Source organism: Aethalodelphis obliquidens, unplaced genomic scaffold (assembly GCF_003676395.1).
Source record: "Aethalodelphis obliquidens isolate GAN/ISIS:26980383/991018 unplaced genomic scaffold, ASM367639v1 scaffold20, whole genome shotgun sequence".
Lineage (NCBI taxonomy): Eukaryota > Metazoa > Chordata > Mammalia > Artiodactyla > Delphinidae > Aethalodelphis > Aethalodelphis obliquidens.
This window is the reverse complement of record NW_020837964.1, coordinates 27,917,850-27,942,670: the sequence shown is the minus strand read 5'-3', so window position 1 is coordinate 27,942,670 and position 24,821 is coordinate 27,917,850. Positions and strand designations below refer to the sequence as shown.

Below are 24,821 nucleotides of genomic sequence, written 5' to 3'. Positions count from 1 at the left end.
AGCTCAATAAAGCTGTTTTTAAAAAGTACGTAACACAAACATATACATAACTGCTAATAAAAAAGAAGGAAGGTGTTTAAAAATAGCTGAGATTTACTATAATCAGGTATGGTAAGACATGCAAACATGGATATGACATGACTATCATGAAGGAAGAAGTTTCTACTCACATTTCTTTTTTTTCTTTTTTTGGCTGCATTGGGTCTTCATGGCTGTGTGCGGGCTTCCTCTAGCTGATGCAAGCGGGGGCTACTCTTCGTTGCGGTGCACATGGTTCTCATTGCTGTGGCTACTCTTATTGCAGAGCTCAGGCTCTAGAGCGCAGGCTTAGTAGTTGTGGTGCACGGGCTTAGTTGCTCCGCGGCATGTGGGATCTTCCCGGACCAGGGCTCGAACCCGTGTCTCCTGCATTGGCAGGCTGATTCTTAACCACTGCGCCACCAGGGAAGCCCTCTACTCACATTTCTCTGGAAACAGGAGGCAGGGCATGCCATGCAGGGCCACTGAGGGAGCACTGAGGTCAGTCAGGGGGCAGAGGAAGCAAGGGGAAAACCTGGGCGAGAGCCTTTACTGAGGTTTCTCTGGGAAGGCAGAGTGAGCAGGCTTAGGATTGGCTAGTTTGAATAGCCTCAGTGGGCTCTAGGGTAAAGTTGTCTGGTACCTCACCCTGAGATGATTAGAGCAGGGGATAGTGACCCATTGAAGGAGGTGGTTGAGGTATGGGCTCTGGATTGATTAGTGTGCATATGTTCTTATATGTGCTTACAGGCCTCTAGGAAGTAGCTAACTCTGGGAGAGGCAGTCGCTCCAGTGCCAGCAAGGCCCGAGATGTCAAAGCAACAAATACAGGAAATTAAAAGGTGTGATTAGGGCTTCCCTGGTGGCGCAGTGGTTGAGAGTCTGCCTGCTGACGCAGGGGACGTGGGTTCGTGCCCCAGTCCAGGAGGATCCCACAGGCCGCGGAGCGGCTGGGCCCGTGAGCCATGGCTGCTGAGCCTGCGCGTCCGGAGCCTGTGCTCTGCAACGGGAGAGGCCACAACAGTGAGAGGCTTGCGTACCACAAAAAAAAAAAAAAAAAAGTTGTGATTAATATAAATGGTGTAAAGAAACAAAGGGTTACCTGTAGGAAAAGGGAAAAAATAAGGTGAAGATGGACTTTTTTATAGATTTGACTTTGGAATTGTATAAATATTTTGTGTAATTATAAAACAAAACTAAATTTCAAAAAAGGAATTCCTAAAGAAGGAAAATAAATGCTCATTCAGTTGGTGACATAATCATTCAGAGAGGAACATTTCCAAGTAATATCTTAATCGGTCTTCAATAATGATATCGTTGGTAGAGGGATTGATACTGCTGTTTTGAGACTATTGTGTGTATAGTGTAGGATAAAGCAAATAAGTAGTTAAGGTGGTGATGCTGAGAACTAGGACTTTGGGTATGAGAGAAAGGAGATACAGATAGAAAATCTATGAGGTTAACCCCAAACTTTACGTTTTTAATTTTGAATTGGAAGTGTCAGTATGAACTCATGATGTAATTTATCTTAAGGAAACTGAAACAAAAGTAAAAACTCTATTTCTAGCTCTGCCTACTGAAAGGCTTAGAAACAGTGTAGCAATGAGCACATCTTAGTGCCCAGATAGTGGTCTCTAAAAATCCATTTCTTAATAAAAAGTAACTGGGGCTCTTTGGAGAGTTGACCGATTCCAGGTCTGGGGCAAGATGAACTTGTCTTGTCATACCAGATGGCAAGGAAGTTATGTAGGTCAACTTGAGTCATGTCAAAAGAACTGAGAAACCAACTTGAAAAGGCTTCTACTGGCCAAAGATGAGATGATTTTGAGCATGATAAGGATAATAACTGCAGTGGATTGAAATACATCAAATATGTTTAAATTCATGAGTTCATAATGACACAAAACTCATCAGTCACCTTTGGAGAATGCTAGAGAATCAACTCATTATTCAGAGTAACCATGTAGTTGATGAAGAGTGTCTCTGAGGGGAAATATTCCAGCTAATAGAGACAGAATACCACCATTTTGCAACCTCTAAGGAATTAATGCATCTAAGCAATGATCATCAGTGTCTGGTAACATTCCAAAAAGAGGTAATCAGATATTACATACCTCTTGATAAAAGTCTGAAGTAATTGAACCAAAAAAATGCCACCTGAATCTGATCAAACCATTAGCACTTACTTTCAATTTACAGGAAATTGGATAGGAGAGGCAGGAGGAACATGTTAAAATTACATCATGGGGATGCAATCAGTAAAACCTGTTATGTGGGAAACTACATCCTTGCTACTTTGAGTCTGGTCTATAGATCAACAGCATAAGCATCAGCTGTGAGCTTTTTAGAAATGGAGACCCTCAGGCCCTATCCCAGACCTGCTGAAACAGAATATGCTTATTAACAAGCTTCCCAGGTGATTCACATGCACATTTCAAGTTTGAGTAGCACTGCTCTATGGAACAAATAATCTAGAGTCTCCAACAAAGAAATTGTAAGAAAAAAAAAAATGAGATGGAGGGACAACTCAAAGATTAAAAGACATTTGGAGGCATATCAATTATTTGCAGGTAGAGAACTTACTTGTATTCCATTCAAACAAACACATTTTAATGTTATGAAATAATTAAGAGAATATTTTGGATTTACTTCGAAATAATCTGGGTGGTAGAGAGAGGAAAGTAGGTAGGGATGTAGGTGAAAATAGAGTTTGCTACGACATGCTAGTTTTTGAAGCTGGGTGATAGGTACAGGGTTTATTATTTTAATTTCATATTAAGATTTTTTTCTATAATAGTTTAAAAAGGAGTTGGCTAAAATGGCTATAATCAAAAAGGTAGTAACAGGTATTGGCAAGAGTGTGGAAAAAATTAGAACCCTTGTACATTGCTCATGGGAATGTAAAATAGTGTAGCTGCTTTGGAAAATAGTCTGGCAGTTCTTCAGAAGGTTAAACAGGGAGTCAATATATAATCTAGCACTTCCACTCCGAGGTGTATACCCAAGAGAAATGAAAACATAGTTCACTCAAAAACTTACACATGAATGTTCATGGCAGCATTTTTTATAATAACCAAAAGTGGAAACAACCCAAATGTCCTTCAAATGATGATATGTTCATTAATATAAAATATAGCATATCCATATGATGGAGTACTATTCAGTAATAAAAAGAAATGAAGTACTGATACATACTACAACATGGATGAACCTTGAAAACGTTATTCTCAGTGAGAGAAACCAGTCATGGAAGACCACATATTGTATGATTCCATTTATAGAAAATGTCCAGAGTAGGCAAATTTATAGAGACAGAAAATAAATGAGTGGTTAGGGGGAGATTTGTGGAGACATGAGCATTTTATTGATACATTCCCATGACTGCTTATGGAGTGGGGGAAATTTTGGCAGGGAGGGGTGATGAAAATATTCTAAAATAGATTGTGGCGATGATTGTACAACTCTGTGAATATACTAAAACCCATGGAATTCTACACTTTAAATGGGTGAATTGTATGATATGTTAATAATATCTCAGTAAAGCTGTGATTAAAAAGGGAAGGAGAGCCTAATACTGATACCCGTGCTCCAGGCTTACCCAACACTAATCAGAATCATTGGGAGGAAAGTTGTCTAGACGATTCTAATGTACAACCAGGACTGGGAACCACTGTACTAGAAAGTTAGCCATCAAGGATTGTTAGAAGAGAGAGGCAAGATTATCTACTTGAAATGATAGCCTGGAGGGGAAGCCTCAGGGATGGCATCATAGCTGACCAGTCTGCACGGAAGAGACAAAAATCTACAGTGCGGAGCCCTCTGGGTGCACATTATCTATTCCTGTGGTACTAAGTAGAATGGAAATAAGCATGAGAAGTCTTTTCTTTTTTCCAGTAAGTATGTTAGTTCAGAATTGGTCATCTTCAGTGTAACACCCATAGGTGTTAGGGTTATTTGTGCCACCAGGTGGTCTAGCTTCTTCTAAGTTAATAAGAATGAGCACAGACTTTGTCGATGGGATTTGGAGGTACTAAATCATAATCCAAAAGCAACAGTCTAAACAATTAATTTCCTTAAGTTTCTTTCTTCCAGAGAGTGTTCTAGATATTAGTGAGACTCTGTAATTTTTTTTTTGCTCTCCCATTGTTACATTGCTCCAGATGAGTAGACATAAAGCCAGCTGTAGTGTTCCCATCTCTCTTCAAAAGCATTTATTAGTCAGGTGACAGCTTCCTCTACTGTTGGACTGGGCAGCAGAGAGGGAATTTGAAGATGTACTGCACATGGTGTTTGGCTTTTGAAGAGAAGCTTTGGAGAACTGGCCTTGGATTCTGGTTTCCCTGCCCTTTGCAAGTTATTGATTGCCCTGGACTTTCAGTTTCCTTAATTAATGAATGAAGTTTAGACTAGGTTCTCCTGAAGCTTCTAAAATTTTGTGGTTTACTACATCTGTCTTTATAGAGGCTGTAAATATAGGATGGTGGTTAAGAGTTCGTGCTGTGGAGCTTGGTGACCTGGCTCTGCTGTTTCCTGGCTCTGTGACTTTTGATAAGTTGGTTAACCTCTTTGCACATTGGTTCCCCCATCTGTAAAACGGGGATTGAGAATAATATCTACCTCACGATTTTCTTCACTATAAAGTGTTTGGAACAGTCTAGCCTGTAATTTTATTGATATGCTATCAATTTATCTAGACAGGTCCCTCACTAATTTAGGCATGATCAGAACTCTCTCTTACTACCAAATGCAACGTTGTGTCTGTTATCCCAGGTGGTAGATCTTTTTGGAAAGGTATGAAACAACCATACAAAAGTGTTTGGGCAGTATATAAGAAGTTTTAGTTTCATACTAAAAATACTCTCTAGTATTTTAGGAAGCATATTAGATGTTCTAATTCTACTTTTTTCTCCCTGCCCTATATCCTCATATAGGTCAGTTCTCCTCGGGTCTCGGGGACTTGACATATCCCACATCTCCCAGCGATTGGAGAGTCTGAGTGCAGCCACCACCTTTGAGCCTCTTGAGCCTGTGAAGGACACAGACATTCAGGTAAGGGCTGCCAGGTACCAGGACTGGTGCAGGTGCAACCCTGAGCATGCAACCCAGGCTGAAGGCCCTGGCCTTTTGTTCACCAGCTGGTTTAGGAATACCACATTTCTTTGTTAATTCTCTTCTTCCTCAGATATTAAGAGAATGGGAGGCTCAGCTTTGAAGGAACATTGGATTATTTTCAGAGTGCTCTGTAAGGCTGAATTTAGGAAAGCATTTCCAACCTGCACTTTTTAAATTATTGTAATTATGAGCACAGATTTCTCTTCCTTCTTTGGGCTTAATCCAAGGCACGGAGACATTAGTTGTAAGTTTCTCTTGCTTTCTTTGCTAGATCTCAAATAATTTTACTATTCGTCTTCCACATTTCTTTTCTACATCTTGCTTGTGTGGCTTGGCAAAGAGCTGGGGAAACTAAATAGCTTTACTATTTACTGAAACCTACTCATCGATTTCTAGGAAGTATTTGGCTCCATTAGTGGCACCAGGAAATGGTCTAATAGAGCACTCCTGTCTCATTTAACCTAGCATGCCACTGGCACAATTGATTGCTATTTTAATCTAATCAGAAACTGGGTTTGTGTGTGTGTGTGTGTGTGTGTGTGTGTGTGTGTTCAAAATTGTTAAGGAAAAATCTTGTGATCCATTTAGTTGTTTGGGTTTTTTTATATTTGTTTATTCATTTATTCATTCATTCATTCCTTCAGGCTGCACCAGGCCTTAATTATGGCATGCAGATTCTTTAGTTGTGGCACATGGACTCTTAGTTGTGGCATGCATGTGGGATCTAGTACCCCAACCGGGGATTAAACCCAGGCCCCCTGCATTGGGAGCACAGAGTCTTAACCGCTGGACCACCAGGGAAGTCCCGTGATCCATTTAGTTCTGAGGAATTGGAACACTGACTTGTGTTAGAGTGAAGGGATAGTGGGATACCATTTTTATCATCGATTTACCTTTGAGATGAAAGGATGCAGGTCCTACAAAGGCAAATCCTAGTACAGATGAATCTGTTATTTATTATTTGGGCTCAATTTGAATTAATACTCTTTACCCCACCCTTCCGAGAACTGTTTTAATCCATCTACAGTAATGGCCATAATTCTACTGCATTTATTCCACTTGAGAAACCTAAAACCCTCAACTTTGAGTTGAGAGTTCAGTAACTATAGATATTCATTATTTTCCCTGTTATTGATATGTTCCCAGAGTATGAAAATCCAGTTTTTTCCAGTTTTATATACTAAATTATATTTGCCTGTCACCTTATAGATGCCTTCTTATTTCCGTGCAATCTTCTTTTTAAAAAATTAATTAATTTATTTTTAGCTGCATTGGGTCTTCGTTACTGTGCGTGGGTTTTCTCTAGTTGCTGCGAGCAGGAGCTACTCGTCGTTGCGGTGCGCGGGCTTCTCATTGTGGTGGGTTCTCTTGTTGCGGAGCACGGACTCTAGGCACGCTGGCTTCAGTAGTTGCAGCACGCAGGCTCAGTAGTTGTGGCTCATGGGCTCTAGAGCGCAGGCTCAGTAGTTGTGGTGCACGGGCTTAGTTGCTCCACGGCACGTGGGATCTTCCCAGACCAGGGCTGGAACCCGTGTCCCCTGCATTGGCAAGCGGATGATTCTCAACCACTGTGCCACCAGGGAAGCCCTTTCCATGTAATCTTAAAATGGCATGTATACTTGCCTCTTTTTTTTTTTTTTTTGAAGTTTTAGCTGTTGTTCTCCCCACCTTCTATTTCAACTGCTTGATGCCCTAGAAACAAATACTTACTCCCATAACAGGTGAGTGAATGAGATACAGCTCAGATAATTTGAATAATCACCATATACGTGCAGAAGTATTCCTAATAGTGTGGAAAGAAATGACATTTGCTGAAAGGTTATTTGTTTGTTTGTGTTGTTTTTAATGTTTAAAATGCCAAATAAGTTGTTTATTTTAAAAACTGCTTTTTAGATTTTCTTTGGCATATTGGTAATACATATTTGGAATACCCAGCAACATTTAGTGATGCACTTCATGAATTCCAGCTGATGTGGTACAACATTTTTTGCTTTGAGATATTAATGACAGGTTTATAAATGTATTGAGTCATAATGATCATTTATTCTAATCTTCTACTTTATGCATGAACACTGTCCTTCAATAGCCCCATTAGGTGGCTTCCTAGCAATGCATGCTTGGTCACATCAAAGAGAGTTTCTTAATTTGGAATGAGCACGGCTAAGAGTTTTGGTCCTGCACCACTGGGAAGTCTTTGAACTTTGAGAGGAAGGATGCCTCCATTTCAAAATTTTACCTCTCAGTTGAGCTTTTCTGGAATAGCTTAAAAAATGTGAAATGGTCACTCCAAGGTAAGTTTTGATTAATTGGGAATGGATCATCTAGACCTGAAGTAAAGATTTAAGACTAACTAGTTTCAAAATAAAATCCTCTATTGACTTCATCTTCTTGCCAGCAAAGGCTTAAAGGAGAAAATTTAACTTGTAAAGGGCTGAGTCTTCGGCCTAATCTGAGATAGCTCTAGTGATTGTATTGTGTGGCTCAGCTGATCTATGCCTAAACTTCCTGTACACATAGTAGTATCATGTCCTTCCCTGACTTCCTGTGTAGTAGTCAAATATAGGAGCCAAGCCAGCTTTCGCCCTTAGCATGGAGTGGTCCTCCTTTTAATTCTTCTCTTAATGTGTTAGTTGTCCAGGAAGAGTTAATTGGGATATTTTCAATTTTTTGCTTTTAAAAAGGCCAGATATACTTTTTTTTTTTTTTTCTTCCAGTACGCGGGCCTCTCACTGTTGTGGCCTCTCCCACTGCGGAGCACAAGCTCCGGATGCGCAGGCTCAGCAGCCATGACTCAACGGGCCCAGCTGCTCTGCGGCATGTGGTATCTTCCCGGACTGGGGCACAAACCTGCGTCCCCTGCATCGGCAGGTGGACTCTGAACCACTGCACCACCAGGGAAGCCCCAGATATACTTTTTTTTTTTTTTGGTGGTACACGGGCCTCTCACTGTTGTGGCCTCTCCCGTTGCGGAGCACAGGCTCCGGACATTCAGGCTCAGCGGCCATGGCTCACAGGCCTAGTCGCTCCGCGGCATGTGGGATCCTCCCGGACCGGGGCACGAACCCTTGTCCCCTGCATCGGCAGGCGGACTCTCAACCACCGCGCCACCAGGGAAGCCCCAGATATACTTTTTGATGGACTTTTTTTTCTCATTTATTTTTACCAGCTTTACTGAAATATAATTCACATACCATAAATCTGATAGATTTTTGTGTATGAGCTTTTGTTTTCCAATCAGTGCAGTTTTTGAGATGAGAACGTACCCTAATCCCACTGAGTATCAGTCAGAGTGAATTTATGTCAGCTTATAAATTCATAAAAGGAAATGCTGAAGGATCCTTTGACAGGTGCTGTCCAAGACTTTGTACCATCCATTGTTTGCATTACCTATAAGCTTGGAAAGGCATTTTCCCATGAATAGGTTGTCCTTTTCTGTTTGGTAAACATTGATTGTATTTGCTTCTTTTTCTAATGGAGCTTGAAATTAATACAGGTTTTTTGTTGTTTGTCATAAACAGTGATGTTGGCATGCATTGATAATGCATTTTTGAAAGACTGCTGTGGCCAGCAAAGGTAACATATTTAAATAAACCCACTTAAATATATGTATGGCTGATGCTAGTGGAATTTTTTTTAATGTTTATTGATTTAATTTTTGGAAATGGTCATAAAGAAGGCCTGCACATTTTTGTAATGGAACTGAAGAGCCATAACTGTTAAGAGGATATGGTACTAAAACAACTGTACTGCTCTATTCTGAGTGACTTTGTGGTGCTTGCAAGTATGGTTCCTCTCACAGAGATCCACTTGCTCACTTCTGTCTTTGGAAAAAAATATAGAGGGCAGACTGCACATTTTTACTGTGGTCTGAACAGACCTAATGTACCATGGATGATGTGTATTATATAGTAATAAAGTGCACAGTTACACAGCTTAGTTATATCCTGGGCTTTTTCACTAGATTACATGTATTTTTCAAGAAGGCTCTGCAGAAATAGCCTGGGTTGGCCATAAAAAATGGGAGCTGCAGTTTCTCGGCATTAGGCTGTAATATTTCCAAATGGCATTAAACCAAAATATAATAATATTATTGCTGAACTTACTGTATTAGATTCCTATGGCTGCCACAGCAAATTGCCACAAACTTAGTGGCCTAAAGCATTAGAAATGCATTCTCTCACAGTCTGGAGCTCAGAACTTTGAAATCAGGGTGTTGGCAGTGCCCTCCGAAGGCACGAGAGGAGACTTTGTCCTCTTTTAGCTTCTGGTGGCTCCTGACATTCCTTGATCTGTGGCAGCATAAGTCCAGTCTGCCTCCATCTTCATAGGTTTTGTTGTCAGGTGTGTCAAATCCACTTCTCCCTTCTCTTATAAGGACACCAGCCATTGGATTTAGGGCCCACTCTAACTCCAAGGTGGTCTCATCTTGAGATGCTTACCTTAATTACATTTGCAGAGACCCCATTTCCAAATAAGATCACATTCACTGGTACCAGGAGTTAGGACTTAGACATATATTTTTGGCAGTACCCACTTCAACCCACTATACTTACAGTGCCAGAAAATTTAAAACTGTCAATTAACTGTAATAAATGAAACATCTTCAAATCTAACTCTGTTTCATGGAGGAGTTTCAGGATAAGACATCTATTTCTAGTTGTTCCAGGGACTGCAAACCTCAACCAAGTATCTGATCTCATCCTCAGCACTCTCTTTCAGGCCTTGGAAAGTGAGGCTGACTACCCTTGTCGGATTCCAGAGTTTAGTCATAGTCATTTTCTCCAAACAGGTTAATGTTCTATAATATGTTTAAGAGATTTCTCAAGAGACATTTTCCAACTAGAAACAGTCTGATTTTTTTTTAAAGTATTTTTAAGTACTCTAGTTTACAGGGTAAGTATAGGTAGGATTAAATTGTTGGGGGGTGGGGGCGTGTGAGAAAGAGATTTCTACTTCAGCTAACCAGGTTACCAAACTCTTTGATTTTCCTTTTATACTTTAGGCCTTTGCTCACCCCCTTCCTTTAGCGTGGAGTAGCACCTCTGAAAATGTCTGAGCCATAATTTCAGTCTGACCCTCTTAAAGGCTTTCCTAGATGCCACCTCTTTCATAGTCTCAGATCTCTCTTGCCATGGCCTCCAAATATAGCATGTTGGCTTTACTGCTTAGGAAAAAACAAAACTTTCTGAATGTTCCCCCACAAAGTAAACAACTTTAGATTATGTTGTTGGAATTGACTTAGCAACCAATTTAAATCATGATAAATGAAAATGTAGCCCCTTCTACACACAAAAAAACTCTATATGGAACTAAACATCTTCATAATATGCTCAATTTCCAGATGGAAATCTGTCCTGTATGAATAAAGAGAAAAAGAAGTCTTAAAAAGAGGATAAAATATAAGAGAATGGTGCAATAATAATTGACTTGTTAAAAACTCGTTCTACTTACCACACTATATCTATAATAAAATTTTCATTATTTCCTTCCTTTTTCTGTCCTTGGAAATGTAGAGTATACTCAAACCACTCTTAGCTTATCTTTTAAATAATCAGAAGAAACTAAATGGCTTTGGTAAGCATAAAAATGAATCACTGGTGGTATAATCCCATATCACCTAAATTGTTATTTTCATGGTTTATCTTTTAATTTTATACCTTCAGAATTAAGGTACTGCTGATTAAATGCAGCTGTGTATTACAGCTAAGAGGAAAAGTAGTTGTCTTGAGTGCTAATTGTGTGTGTGTAGTACTGGCAAGTTGTTGGTAGGGAATTGGTTCCAGAAATCCTGTGGCAGTTTGTTGAAAAGAAGTTCAGACTTTCTTAGAATGATTAGTATGCTAATAGCAGCTCTTCAGGATTAGTACTGGCAAAGTATTAATATTGAGGGAAAGGTGCAGTAAGCTTTCCCTAGCTCAAATTAGTTGAGGGAGGGTGCATTCTGAATGGGTGAACAATATCTTAATTCTGGAATTATTTTTAAAGAAATGTAGTTGTCATTTTCATCTATTCCTAGAAACTGAAACTGCTAAGTGTGTGTACCAAGGAGAGGTCTTACCAAAGCTGCTTTAGTAAATTAAGGAAGAGATGAGGTTCTTTCATAAGAGTTGCATCTATTTGCATACTGATAATTTGTATAGCAATTCTGAGAAATGGTTTAAGTAGGCAAAACATACTTATCTTCCTTATTGTTTCTGCTCTTAATATGCTTGAGCAGTCTTTTCTGCAAATAATAGTGATCTAGCCCAAATTGGATGATTAGAAATTTTGAATTGATGGACTCTGAAGGAATAAAACTTTGCTCTTCAAATGTTTTCACATAATATAAAAACGTAAGAGACTTGCATGGAATCTAACAGTGTGAAGATTTTTAGTTAAGCATTTGATTTATCGACCTCCTTTGTTATATTCCTCTTGCTCCTAAGAGAGTCAGTGGGAAGTTCATGGTAACCTTTCTTATGAATTTTTAGAGGACTTTAATGGATATTTGAATCTTGCCCTTTCCCAGCTTATAACAGCTGCCTATCCTGGACTTGAAACAACCTATAGGTAATGCTCTTGGGTTCACTAGCAAATGAATCCAATTCCCACTGGATCCAAAGCCCGTTAGTTAGAGAGAAACCCTTTTCTAGAACAAATACCAGGTACGTTTTAGGCCAGAATTCAGTTGTAGTGGCTGAGGTGCATGTGGAAAAGACACACATCACACTGTGTCCAGTGTTCTTGTTCAGGGCAGTAGCTGTGCTAGGCTTCGTCTGCTGTGTAAACACTGCGGTGCCCACATCACCCCCACTTAATGAGTATATTTGCTGTTCCTTGTCATTAAACCCTGACCCAGAGTAAATCCCAGATTTACTCAGAGTAAATCTCAGAACTGGTAAAAACCAGTAAACATGTAAAAAGGAAAAAATAGTGTCTTCACAGAGGCAGGTTAATATGCCATCCTATTTTGTGTTTATAATTAGGTAGTCTAATGCTGATTGCTGTGGTAAGTACTGAAATGATTTAATTTTTCTGCCTGTTTGTGATAAGAGGAAAGGTAGACATTATGGTATGGTGGCAAAGTATGCAGTTGCATTAAAGTGTCCTCTGAATGGAATTAGAAATGGTAACTTTGGAATAAAAATGGTTGTTAAAGGCATCGTCTGTGGAAAATGTGAAAAACTGCTTTTATGTGAGCCAAGGATATAAGATTTCAGCTTTTTTACTTAACCATTCACACTTACTCCTGAATGCAGGGCTTTCAGAACAAGCAAGGAAATGGATGCTGAATGCATTCTGTGCAGGCAGGAAATGACAGGCTTTTTTGTCTTCTCAGAGGTTTCTTATATCCTGTAGTGAGCAGGGGAATATCAATTACCAACTTAAGAAAGAAGTGGGAATGGTTCTGTAAGAGTATTTTGGAAGAAGCCCACGGCTAAAATATTTATCTAACAATTTAATAGAGCACTTCAAGTATTGGCCAGGCCCTGGTGCCTTTGAACTGGAGTTGAGTCATCCCCTCCCTCTTTACCAGCTTCTCTTAACCTGCCGATATCTATTGATGCCCCAGTACTCCGGAGATGGGGAACATATATTGTTATCTTCACTCTGGTATCTTTAAATTGCTTGGTTTCAGGAATCAGAAATGGGCTAAACTGTTTGATTTAAATGGGGGTTAAAACCTTGTCAAATATTGAATGCACTACTGTAGACCAGTCTGTCATTCTCAGATGGCAGCCCTTGACCCTGTGCGCCACTTTGATCTGCTTGCCACAGCGCCCTGTGATCTCTTATTTCTGTTTCGGAGTGTTCAGTCCAAGGCTTTCCAGGCCAGCAGCCTGATGCAGCTCCTTCCATTGGTGGTGGTTACAAAGTGTGGCTCCGTAGTCATAAAACTTTGGGACTCAGGTTCTCCTTGTCTCCACTAAAAATCCACATTCTGTGAAGGAACTGAGAGAGGGGCTCAGACAGGAGATACTCTTGGTTTTGCTTTTTTCTGTTTGTTGTTTGGCAGGGACCAGGAAAAGAAGCTGGGAGGTAGGATGAACAACATCCTCTACTGACAAGACCAGTACTATAATTTCTTTTGCTGCAGGGCTCCCAGAACCAGTGCGTATTGCTTCCTTTTTGAGCATTTTCCTGTCTCGCAAATGGTTGGCTTCCATCTTGCACATCAGATATGGAGAGATTGAATGAGTCCCATGCTCAGGGTGAAGGCAGCTCCTGGTCTCCAACACTAATGATGAGCAGCGGTGCACGCGCTGCTTCAGTTATCCTGGAGGGCAGAAGGGCTAGTCCCCGCTTCTCACCATGGAGTGGCTGTGAGGCCGAGATGCCATCAGCAAAATCCCGCCTGTGCTTTTCAGAAAACCACAGCACTTGAAGCACTGCAGCAGAATCTGCTGAGCAGGGCTGGGCGTGACACAGCTTCCAAGAAACTGTACAGAAAGAGCCTTTGTCTTATAAAACACATTTACAACTAGAGCCAGGCTATTCGTTTAGTTCATAACACAAACGGGAGGATTAGGTCAGCAGAACATAAGTGGGAGTGTGGATTCACTGGCTGATTTTTATTACTACCTGATTTGATTTATTTCTTTAAATGACACGAGCACAAGGATGTGGGGCAGAGTTTTCTCCATTCCTCCTTTATCTATTAAAAAAATATTGTCTAATTAAAAAAAGCTGTTACTATCTTAGGGACAGGTAGACACAGCCATGGAAGGTTATAATATGCTTGATTTGCTCAAGGTACCAAAGTATACTTGTATGATATTATCTGGGAGTGCTTTCTCATTTCTTACTCGGTTCTCTGTTATCCACAGTGCATATGAGCCTGTCTCAGCAGAAGCAGTCTCTAAATGAGCAGGGCCTGGTGAATCCTTGAAGGTTTAAGGCATTCACAGTAGCACTTGGCTCTGTGATGAGGCCCCACACTGCCCCACATGTCTTCCTGTTGAAGGAATATGGTGATGGGTGTTGTATTCAGAAGGTGCTTACATAATCCGTGCTTCTCAAATTTCTTTTTTCCCAATTTATCTCAGACTGAGAGATACTTTTATAAAATACAGCAAAAAAGAATTACTAGAAAAAAATGAAATAAAAGACATGCAGAATATAAGCCTTAGGTTTTGTTTTTTGTTTGTTTGTTTGTTTTTGGCCATGCCATGAGGCTTGTGGGATCTTAGTTCCCCAACCAGGGATTGATCCTGGGCCCCAGCGGTGAAAGCATGGATCCTAACGACTGCCAGGGCCAGGGAATTCCTGTAAGCCTTAGTTTTTTAAATTAAATTCAGTGGACATAAAATTACTCTGTCAGATTGCTATAAAAGTTTCTAAATGCTGATTCTCAGATTTTGTACTTACCTGCTGCAGACTGGGAACAAACTACTTGTGGACGGGTGCTTCTTCAGCTGTACTTTGGGTAGTACTAGTTTCAGTAGCTATGTTTTCTTCCTTTCTCCTTCCCCCCCCCCCTTCTTCCCTCCCCTCCTCCCCTCCACTTTCCCTCCTCATCTCTCTCCCCTTCCTTTCCTGTCTCCCTTCCTTTCTTTTGTTTAGTTTACTTGTTGGTACAGTGAAACATGGCACCAAAGACAATTTTGAATTCCGGTTTTCTGTTTTACCCCAGCTAGAATAGGGAAGGCAAAGCTAAGGTTTACTGAACATTTATTGTGTCCAGACACTGTACTGAGCACTTTGTGGGTTTCCTCATTCAGTCCTTCCAGTAACCCTCTGAGGCAGTTACTACTGTTAACTCCATTTCACCAAGGAGGAGCCTAAGGCCTAAAAGGCTATTATGCCAGACTTGAAGTCCCTTCTGTGGGTTTGAGTTCAGTACTGTGCCCTTATTCCCCTAGGTTTTAAATTTCATTGTAGACTAATTTTCAGGTTATATTTGAAGGAGAAAGATGGTAGAAATAGGAAATAGAAGTATAATTGATCACTCATTTAGAGCAAAATAAAGAGCATAAAGCCCACAGAGAATGGATGTGGTGGGCATCGCTCTTATTTATATAAGCTTAGTAGTAAAATAATGTTGATTGAGGGAGAAGCTGGAATGTGCTTTCTAAACCTTAATACAAACACTGCTGGTTTGGGGGGAAGATGAGTTTTGCAGGAAGGCCAAATGTGCTTCCTCCGTTTATCTCCAGGTGCTGGTTTTTTTGCCGTAGTTTTCTGCTTGCTGAGCTGTCAGTTTAATTTACTGTCTAAAGCCCAGCCTATTATTTCTCAGTTTTGCTGCCCTACAGGTACACTGTAAAGGATTTCTGTGAAATCCTGGAGCAGCTTTTAGTTTTGAAATGCCAAGGCTTTGTGCTTGTAAAAATAGGTTGGGTTCAGCTTCTTGCTTGATCATCTTTGTTTTGTTTTGCTTCTGAAGCTGAGCTGGAGTTAGAAGGATGATGCTAGAAGCAATTTAAAGGGCACATCAAATTTTTACTGTAATCCTGAACTATTGATTGTTGACTTATTTGTAGGTTTAATGCAGACCCATTTCCTTACTTATTAGTGTCTGACTGGCCATTAAGCTCTGGCAGTGTGCCGGAATGTTGAAATCTTGCATCTTATAATATGATTTGGCTGCCTATGGGTATTATTGTGTTTGGCTTTTAAAGACACAGGCAGAGCCTTCAACTTGGTGTGTGCTCCAGAATACAGGAAAGAATTTCTGCACAGCAAAATTACTCACTTCTAGGAGACAGCACAAAAGGGAGGAGTTGACATTCAGCAGAACATTAATACCTGAAGTCATGCAAATTGGTACTCTTTGGTCTAACTGGCTCTTAGAAATAAATGCAAACTAACATAACAGAATCTTGAAGAGAAGACCAGCAGGGAACTAACTGGGCAGGGGTGATGGTGTGCAAAGAGTAGGTCCCAGCTAAGCAAGCACTCCCACGTAAGTGGTCCTCAGCGTGTGCCTGGTGCCACTCTCCCAGTGTGAAGTTGAAATTAGAATCTAGTTGAGGGTCAGGTACAGTGGCCTGCTTATGGAGGGAGCTGGGCTCAGAGTGATTGGAAGGGAAGCAGTCACTGCCTATGAAAGACTTTTACCCTCCTTTTCACAACCTGGACACCTCTTGACTGGAATAGAGGGTAAGTGAGGGCTGAGGGAGTTAGATGACAAGAAAACATTAAATTTGGGATTTTAAGGGTGTGAATGAGGGAAAATTCACTTTTCCCTCTAATTACAAAAGCAAGATGTCCTTAGTTCACAGAACTTGGAAAATGGCTCCATAGTGTACTTTCTTGACTGCCACCATTTTGGGAGTGTTGAATTGTTTGGACCAGGTACTTGAAGCTGTAGAACATCTTTGAAATGACAAGGGAAATTGATTTATTTTAACAGGGCAGTGAGGAATTAGTCCATGAAGCATGTGTTAGAGGTAGACTGTAAGAATGGCCCTCATAGTTCAGAATTGGTCAATTCCTATAAAGTAATATACAGTCTTTTCCTTTATTCTGTAATGGAAAAAACTTCCTAATGTGTGAAAAGGGATCTGAGATGTGCAGATTTCATGAGCAACCATTATGTCATTTCACTCTCCCCCTCAAACCGTTGGGAAAGGACTTCCCTGGTGGCACACTGATTAAGAATCCGCCTGCCAATGCAGGGAACACGGGTTTGATCCCTGGTCCGGGAAGATCCCACATGCCGCAGAGCAGCTAAGCCCGTGTGCCACAACTACTGAGCCTGTGCTCTAGACCCCGCGAGCCACAACTACTGAGCCCACGCGCCTCAGCTACTGAAGCCGATGCGCCTAGAGCCCGTGCTCTGCAACAGGAAAAGCTACCGCAATGAGAAGCCCTCGCACCGCAATGAAAAGTAGTCCCCATTCACCACAACTGGAGAAAGCATGTGCGCAGCAACAAAGACCCAACGCAGTCAAAAATAAATAAATAAAAATTTAAAAAATTATTTTAAAAAAACTGTTGGGAAAAATAGTTATTGAGAAGCTCTATGACTTTGTCCTAATTTAGAAGTTTTAGGGGAGAAGTAACAGGTTAGTAATTTTATGTGAACTTTGAGGGACACACCATAGTAATCTTTCCATTCATATAATACTTTGCAGTGGGCTTTGTCCATCACCGTCTTGTTCCTTACTGCAGTGTTTGAGGTGAGGTGAATGGGTGTTAGCATCATCTTTATTTAGAAGCAGAAGAAACCGAAATCAAGATAGATTAGTTATTATCAAAGGTGGAACTTGAACCCAGATGCTTCTTAATACCTTGCCCTGTATCCTTATTATCATGCCTTGCTGAGGAAGGCATCAAGGGGTGGACTGCTTGGATAAATTCCTCCTCCTCCTCCTCATCACCACCACCACAAAGATGCTAAGCTAGTTCTTTTGCCACTGGTCAAATTTCTTGATGTTTTGGTTCTGTCTTTCCCCTTAGACCTTTTCTTACTTGTTTTCTTTGAAATGACATTTCCATTTATTCCTTTCCATGTGAAAGATTTGCTGGTTAACTAAATCAGTCGTAGGTATGAAAATGCTACTTAGAAGGGTAATACTGTAGTCTGAATGGGGACAAACCTCACTTTTTCCATCAGGGATATACTTTGGAACAAAAAGTGATACTGAACAAAAGTGCTGCTGCTGCTGATATATTTTACAGATGCCCTTTATGTGAAGGGGCCCAGGGTTTCTTGAGATTTGTCACACTAGAGCCTATCAGCCTTGTTTGTGCTGAGTAGGTCACTGGTGCCAAGCAAATGCAAAGTGGCAAACCAGAACAAATATCATATTTGAAACTTTAGGTGGACTAGGCTGTCAGGGTTCAGAGCAGGTTAGGGGGAAGATTTTTTGTTTTTGTTTTTGCCAGTTTTTTGCTTTCTGTTTCACTCTCCCTGATTCCTTTCTTCCTTTGGACTATCCTCCCTTCTTTCATTCTTTTCGTCTGTTCTTTTTGTCTTTTCTCCTTTTTTCCTTTCATTCTTGCTTTCCTTCTGTCTTTTGCATCCCTCTTTCTTCCCCCACCCCCCCAGTCCCTCCCAGCCTTTTAGACTGGCTGGCATCCAGAGCAGCCATTGCTAATGGGAGTGTACCTCCTTTATTGCAATCAAGTGGCAGCTGTGAAATCATGGCTGGCTTCAAGAATTGGCTTCAGAAGCCAATCAAGAATGGCTTCTGCAGCCTGGCAGCGTACAGCCATCAGCGCTGTCTTGCTCTGTAGAGTGAGTCTAGGTGTGGGGTTGGGGCTGGGCCTGGTGGAGAGGCTGGGTCTACTGGCTGCCAGAGGTGGGCCTCTTCCTCACGTGCTCTTGTTACTTGTGTTTTCTGCTTTTGCAAACCCCGAAGAGGTGGAATTTAGTTTATCCATCTGGCTAACCTGCTCATGCTTTGCTCTTTTGATGGGTACTCTGAAGTGCATTTCCTTATTTTTGGCCCTTGCCTAAAGCCTCTGCTAATATTCTACTTTTTTGGTGCCTGACTCAGCTTGATATTGAGGGTGTATAAAACTTTTCTGTTATATAGTACATAGCTGTTTTGGGTGAGGCTGTTTCAACTTATTTGTTTTTTGAGGATTGATCATACATTAAAGCCAAATCCTAAGTAGAGAAGATGATGGGGAAGAAAATGACCAAGGAAAAGGGCACATTTGATTTTGTTTTTCATGTTTTAGGAATGAAGTTATAAATTAATCTAGCTCTCAACTTCATATATGTTCTTCACCATTTGTTAACTATTCATCCTACTAGCTCATATTTTGGGGAAAGGGGGAGTGTTATGGAATAGGGTTTGTTTTGGAGCAGCAAACATTGCAGAGCCCTTGAGGCCTCCAGGATTTTCTTTGGGGGTTAGGAGGGGAAAGGAGCTACAAATCTCACCTTTGTCTTTGTATTAACTTTCTACTTCAGGTTGGTTTTAATTTCCTTCTCCATTCCTCTCATGCCCTGAATGCATTTGACAACAGGAAAGAAGCTCTTTATCAGTGATTCTAAAGTGTGGTGCACAGATCAGCAGCATCAATATCACCTGGGAGCTTGTTAGAAATGCAAATTCTCAGGCCCCACCCCAAAGCTACGGAATCCAAATCTCTGGAGGTGGGGCCCAGAATGTGTGTTTGAACAAGCCCTCCAGCATGAGGTCCACTGGGTTAAGTTATTACAGAAGTTTAGTTAGTATAAGTAAACCCTTTTCTAGCCATCTCTGCCAACTTTTATACTTAGTCCACCTGTGGACCAACCCTGAACTTTCAGCGTGCAAAGCAGTGTATTTATCTTCTAAGTGTTTGAGTCCATAAAGAATTTGTAACCACTCATGAAGGACACAGTGGTCAATAAAATATGTTAAAAACTTACATATATTAAAAACCTATGACTTATAATTGGTCATTGATTATTTTTTTTTACCATGGAGGTATTGACTCTGATACCGAGGCTGTAGCTTAAAATACACTGCCTAAAAAGCAGTCAGAGCCCAGTGGGGAATGAAGAAGAGAGGGGGACGGAGGAAAGGGAAGTGGAGGGATTAATAATCCCATTTTAGTTAATCATCACTTTCCTCTCTGATCACTGTGAGCGGATGTGCTATTGCTTCTGCAAATGTTAATAATTCATGGATGGACTGTGCCAAAAGAAGGCCTTAAATCTGGTCTCTCAGCAGATTAAATACACCGTCTGCCATCATTAGGAGCCAGGAGAGATGAAAGATGGACTTATTGTTTTTATTCATTAACCTGATTTTCTCTGCCTTTCTCCTCAGCTCCTCTCATCCTCATTTTGTTTACCTTTTCATTTGCTTCTCTCTGTAACTCCCTCCTGCATTGAGTGAGCGCTAAAGATCTTGGGTCTTACTGTTAATGACATTAGATTTTACTTTTCCTTACCTGCTAGTAACAACAGATGCCATGAGAGAAAGCAGAGAGGCAGAATAAGTATTTCCTTGGAAATGTCTAAATCAGTCTGAATAGTTTAAAAATGTATTAAAATGTGCAGCCTGTGTGTCTTAGAAATCATTTGAAATGGCTTCTCTTTGCTTTGAAGAGTAATCCTGTTGTATAGGCAGTTGAAGATATACATAGTGTTCTTCATATAGGTGTAGCATTTTCCCATTTTACAGATGAGGAAACTGAGGCATGGTGTGAATAACTTGGGTAGGGTTACCTAGAACCCAGTTCTTTTGACTCCCAACTTCAGCATGCTTTCCACTAGGTTTAATAACCTCTTGCCTTTAGAAATCATATGTAGGTGGCTTTACATGGTTTTTCACCCATAAGGCTTAAATAGAACTTAATTAGATTAAGTGTGACTAATATATAGGTAGCTTCACAGGAACACTTCAGGTTAAATTCTAAATGTGAGTTTGCCCAGAAGCACCACAGTTGGAGAAGGCTGACAGCAAGCTGCAGTTCTGTAGACATTTCTCGAGCATCTGCATAATAACCTTCAACAACTCATAGGTTAATCAATAAATATATTTGAGCACTTAACCCTGTGCATGATGCTTTGTTAAGCACTGTAAGTGGATATAATATAGTCCCCATCTTTATTAGATCTTCAGTGTTTTAGGTCTACCGAAGGGGATTCAGCTACTTGAAATGTCCCAGTACCAACTTAAGGATGTGAGATGGCAAAATAGTAGAACTGGAAATGTTTTAATCACCTCAGTAGTTTGCTGGAGGATTTAGTATGTAAGAAGCATGTTAGTAAAACTGGACCATTGTTTTTTAAATGATTTTCACCTGTGTCACTGCTGGAAGGATGGTGGAGAGAATGGTGTGGGAAGAGCAGATTTTAAAATCAGCCTAGTTTTCAAAAAACTGTCTTAGAATTGCAGATTGTCATGTTCCTGTTGTAGAGATGTGGAGGGTACAGTACTGAGATGGAAACCTGAGCCGAGGTTCTTACAGGGAAGCATAAGCTCCTGGGGCCTAGACCAGGCCATCTGTCCAACTTGCCTTGGTTGTCTGTCCTGACCTGAAAGTGGTGGGTGATGAAAGGCAGGGCCTTCTCTCACCTCTCCCACCCCATCATGTAGGACCAACATCCCATGGAACCTCAGTCACCATGTTTTCTGTTGCAAATTCATTTTGTTGTTATTTTGCATATAATTATTAACTCTTTTTTTTCCTTATAAAATTTTTCTTAGAAAAATTTTAGGAACTTATATTTTATATGTCAGTGAATTTGAAATTCTGACCAGATAATGAAATATATACAGGTTTTCCCTTGTTTAAATTACATTGAGGATTGAGTAATTTTAGTAATCCTTTTCTATTGAGGAGTCTTTTTTTTTTTTTAATCAATTTCTGGCCTCATCAGTGTTTTCTAGTTAATAACAGAAATGGTAAATAATATGCAGCAAAAAAATTGCATGAAAATTGGGGTTTTAGTGTCTTTTCTCTAAAATAATAGTAATAATATGATAGACCTTGCTTTAGGAAGCAAATCCAAACTCTGAATATCTGCATTTATTAAAGAAATCGTGGGGCGATATTTAGCTTTAGTATTCCTTCAAATAACAGCTTCCCTACTGAATTTAAAATAGAAGTTGTTTAAAAGAGTTCTATTTACAATCAACCTGGTAAGAAATACATCTGTTGTGTAAAGTACGTTGGTAACAAAACTAGCAAGCCAGAAGCTGTTCTTTTCTATCCACCATCATCCTCCATGTAAGAACTTCAGATTCCATGAAATAGAGTCCATCAAGCACACACCCGGCCAGGTTTTGTTGGTACAGTGTCCTATAGTGCTGTGCAGAGAACTCAGGCCCTGAACCCAGGACCTGGAGCTGTGAGAATCTGAGTTTCTCTGTGCCTTATTTTCTTAATCTATGCCACAAGGGAAATGAGTCACCCCTGAAATTTTATGGCTACAACGAAAATGAGTCTGTATTTACTGTATTATTTCATTTATTATTATTGAGGTAGAAGTTCTTCATATAGTCTACACGTTCTTGCCAAAATCTCTTGTTCTCTTTATCTAAATACTAAGGCTTGATTAGATGCTGTGAGTGTGTGTGTGTGTGTGTGTGTGTGTGTGTGTGTGTGTGTGTGTGAGAGAGAGAGAGAGAGAGAGAGAGAGAGAGAGAGAGAGACCCAGACCCAGACCCAGACCCAGACCCAGACTGACAGAGAGCTCTCATTCTGAATTTCTGAAACTTGGGATTGCAGTAAATTGCCCTGGAGGAATATTTGAGGAGAGCTGCTTCCTCCTCCCATTTTAGCCCATTCCCATTAGTAACTGCACTTACTGAGGAACTACTTCCCAAAAACATGTTTAAAGTGGAAATCTTACTTCTGAAATTACCTTCACCTACCTGCCTTAAAGTTTCTGGCCCACTTCTAAACTGTGTTCCCACCCCTTTTGGCTTATAGGCTTACCAAAGCAGAACCCTGTGCTGGGCAGCAGGAACTCATCAGCTTCTCAGGCAGAGAGCTTTCATTTTCCCTGTTGTTTCTTGACCCCTGAGCAGACAAGTTTGCATTTGAGCAACAGAGAGTGGACCTTAATTTGTTTTACTGCTAAAAAATATGTGCAGACATCCTCTGACTCTTTAGTGACTGCGTAAATCTAGTGGTCCTCACTTAATACTCAAGGCGAAATGTCATTGATAAAATTAGCAGGTTGCTTTTTCATTCTCAGCTGATTTGTCAAGGCAGATCAGCTGTGAATGCCACACCACTGACTTTGGCTAGGACCATCTCATTTTCCCGGAACCTCCTTGGCTCTAGATGCAACTGAGAAGGAAGCCGACTTTGGGAATTGAATACTGTTGGTAATATTGCTTAGTCACAAAGAAGAATTTGGTGCCTCTGCACATTGGCCAAGAACCACCTCAGCATTTGTCTTAGTACCTAAGGTTGCAGTCATCTCAAGGAGCTGAAGAGATTTGAAAGAACAAACAATAAGCGAAAGTAATATTTAGCTCCCCTTTAAGTAGATGCTTCCATCTCCCTGGGTGGGGCCTAGTGAACACTAATGAAAATCAATGAAGTGGTTTTGTTGCATGAGCATTAAGGACAGCACTATGGTAGGCACTGATGACAATCAGAATAAACATAAATTCTGGATACTGCCCCCTAGAAGCTCATTGTTTTCTACCTGGAGAGCCCAGACTAACATTCCTATATAATAGGGTCAAACTGTCCAAAACAGTGTAAAGTGACTGGCAAAACTGAATGGGAATGACATGAGATTCTACATGCCATACGGAGTTCAGAGGAGAGGAAGGGGGTAATGACGAATGACTTCAAGGGTGATTGGGGAAGATCCCCTGGAATAGTCAGGATCCCAATAGGCCTTGAAAGATTAAATGGGCTTAGCTTGCAGGAAGTGAAAGAAGATATGAGAGTAATAACCTGAACAAGGTCAGGGAGATGAGAATAGAAGTTATGTGCTAAGAAATAAAGTCTGTCAGTGAGGGGGGGATCAAATGTGAAAGGAGTGACTGCCAAGCAGTGGAGTGTAGGCAGTACATGCTGTTAAAAGTTTTGGAGTAGGTAAATGTCAACACGGAAGGAGGGAGGGTGTGGAAACACTTATGGAAGTTATTAGCATGGCCAGTGGAAGGATACCTGCTGCGGTGTTGTTCAGAGGCAATTGCAGTAATCCAGGCACAGTGATGATGGCCAGGACCAGGTTGGTGGCCGAGAAAACGGAGAGGAAAAGATGTGTGAGAGACATTTGGAATAAAACATCTGCCGCACTTGGTGCCTGATGGGCTTAAGAAGGATGTTCAGAAATAACTCAAGGTTTGTGGCAAGACAAGGATTGGTGCTATTGGTCGAAGCTGAGGAATTAGGAAGGTTAACTAGATTGAGAGTTGAGATTTTGTTTTAGTTTCTGATGTTCTGGCAAGACATCACCATGGAAATGCCCCTCAAACACTTAAAAGTAGGATAAGAAACACTGCTCAGAAAATAGCTCCAGACAGAATTTTCCAGAGCCACTGGTCTAGAGGTAAGAGTTGTGGCAGTGCAAATGACTGTACAGGACAGGAAACATATAGCATGGGGCAAGGGACCAAGGTCTCAGCAAGGAGAGAGGAGCCAGGAGGAGGTTGGTGATGGAGGCTGGGAAGGGAACTGGGAGCCAGCTGTGCCTCAGAAGACTAGCAAGTAGGGGACAGTGACTGCCCGACCTCATGTGGCCTCTCATTTTTAACTCTTAAAAGCACTTAGCCACCAGTGATATTACTTGATCTTCCCAGCAGCCCAGTGAGCCTGGCAGAAGGCAGAACACAGGTAACCAGCGTTCTGTAAAAGCTTGATTTCTGGGTAGAGCCCTGCATATTGTTAATGTACTTTAGAGCTTTACAGTTGTGCACTTGAACTTCACCTAGTGATTTTTTATTTATTTTATTTTATTTAGTTAGTTTTGGCCCCACCGCGCAGTATGCGGGATCTTAAGTTTCCTGACCAGGGATTGACCCTGTGCTCCCTGCAGTGGAAGCATGGATTCTTAACCATTGGACTGCCAGGGAAGTCCCCACCTAGTGATTATTATAAGAACCATAGAATTTCAGTGGCTTCCTTTTTCTACTCTATAATCTTATTTGTTAATGGTAACAGGTTTGTTTGTTTTTTTAAAGGAGTACTAATGCCACCCCTTAAAAAATGTCTCCTCATCCTTGGTTGTTTCAAGCATGGGCCTAAGGCTTGTTTCAAGCATGGGCCTAAGGCTTGTTTCAAGCATGGGCCTAAGGAAATTGGAACTGTTTTCCCCCCTCCTTTTTTTTTTTTTTTTACCTTCTCAG

The 24,821-nt window shown here is 40.8% G+C and overlaps 1 protein-coding gene across 6 annotated transcripts in view; it reads left to right on the top strand.

The window, feature by feature from the left end:
• NUP93 (nucleoporin 93) overlaps nucleotides 1-24,821 on the top strand; it is a 102,807-nt gene that overhangs the window by 21,386 nt on the left and 56,600 nt on the right. For 4 of the 6 annotated variants that reach the window (XM_027119853.1, XM_027119851.1, XM_027119852.1 and 1 more), the window contains one exon: nucleotides 4,950-5,067. In XM_027119853.1, coding sequence (XP_026975654.1) covers nucleotides 4,950-5,067 — 118 coding nt within the window. Of the gene's footprint in view, nucleotides 1-4,949; nucleotides 5,068-7,216; nucleotides 7,422-8,648; nucleotides 8,704-24,821 lie in introns of those variants that run through there. The other 2 variants (XM_027119854.1, XM_027119855.1) reach the window with 2 other exon arrangements.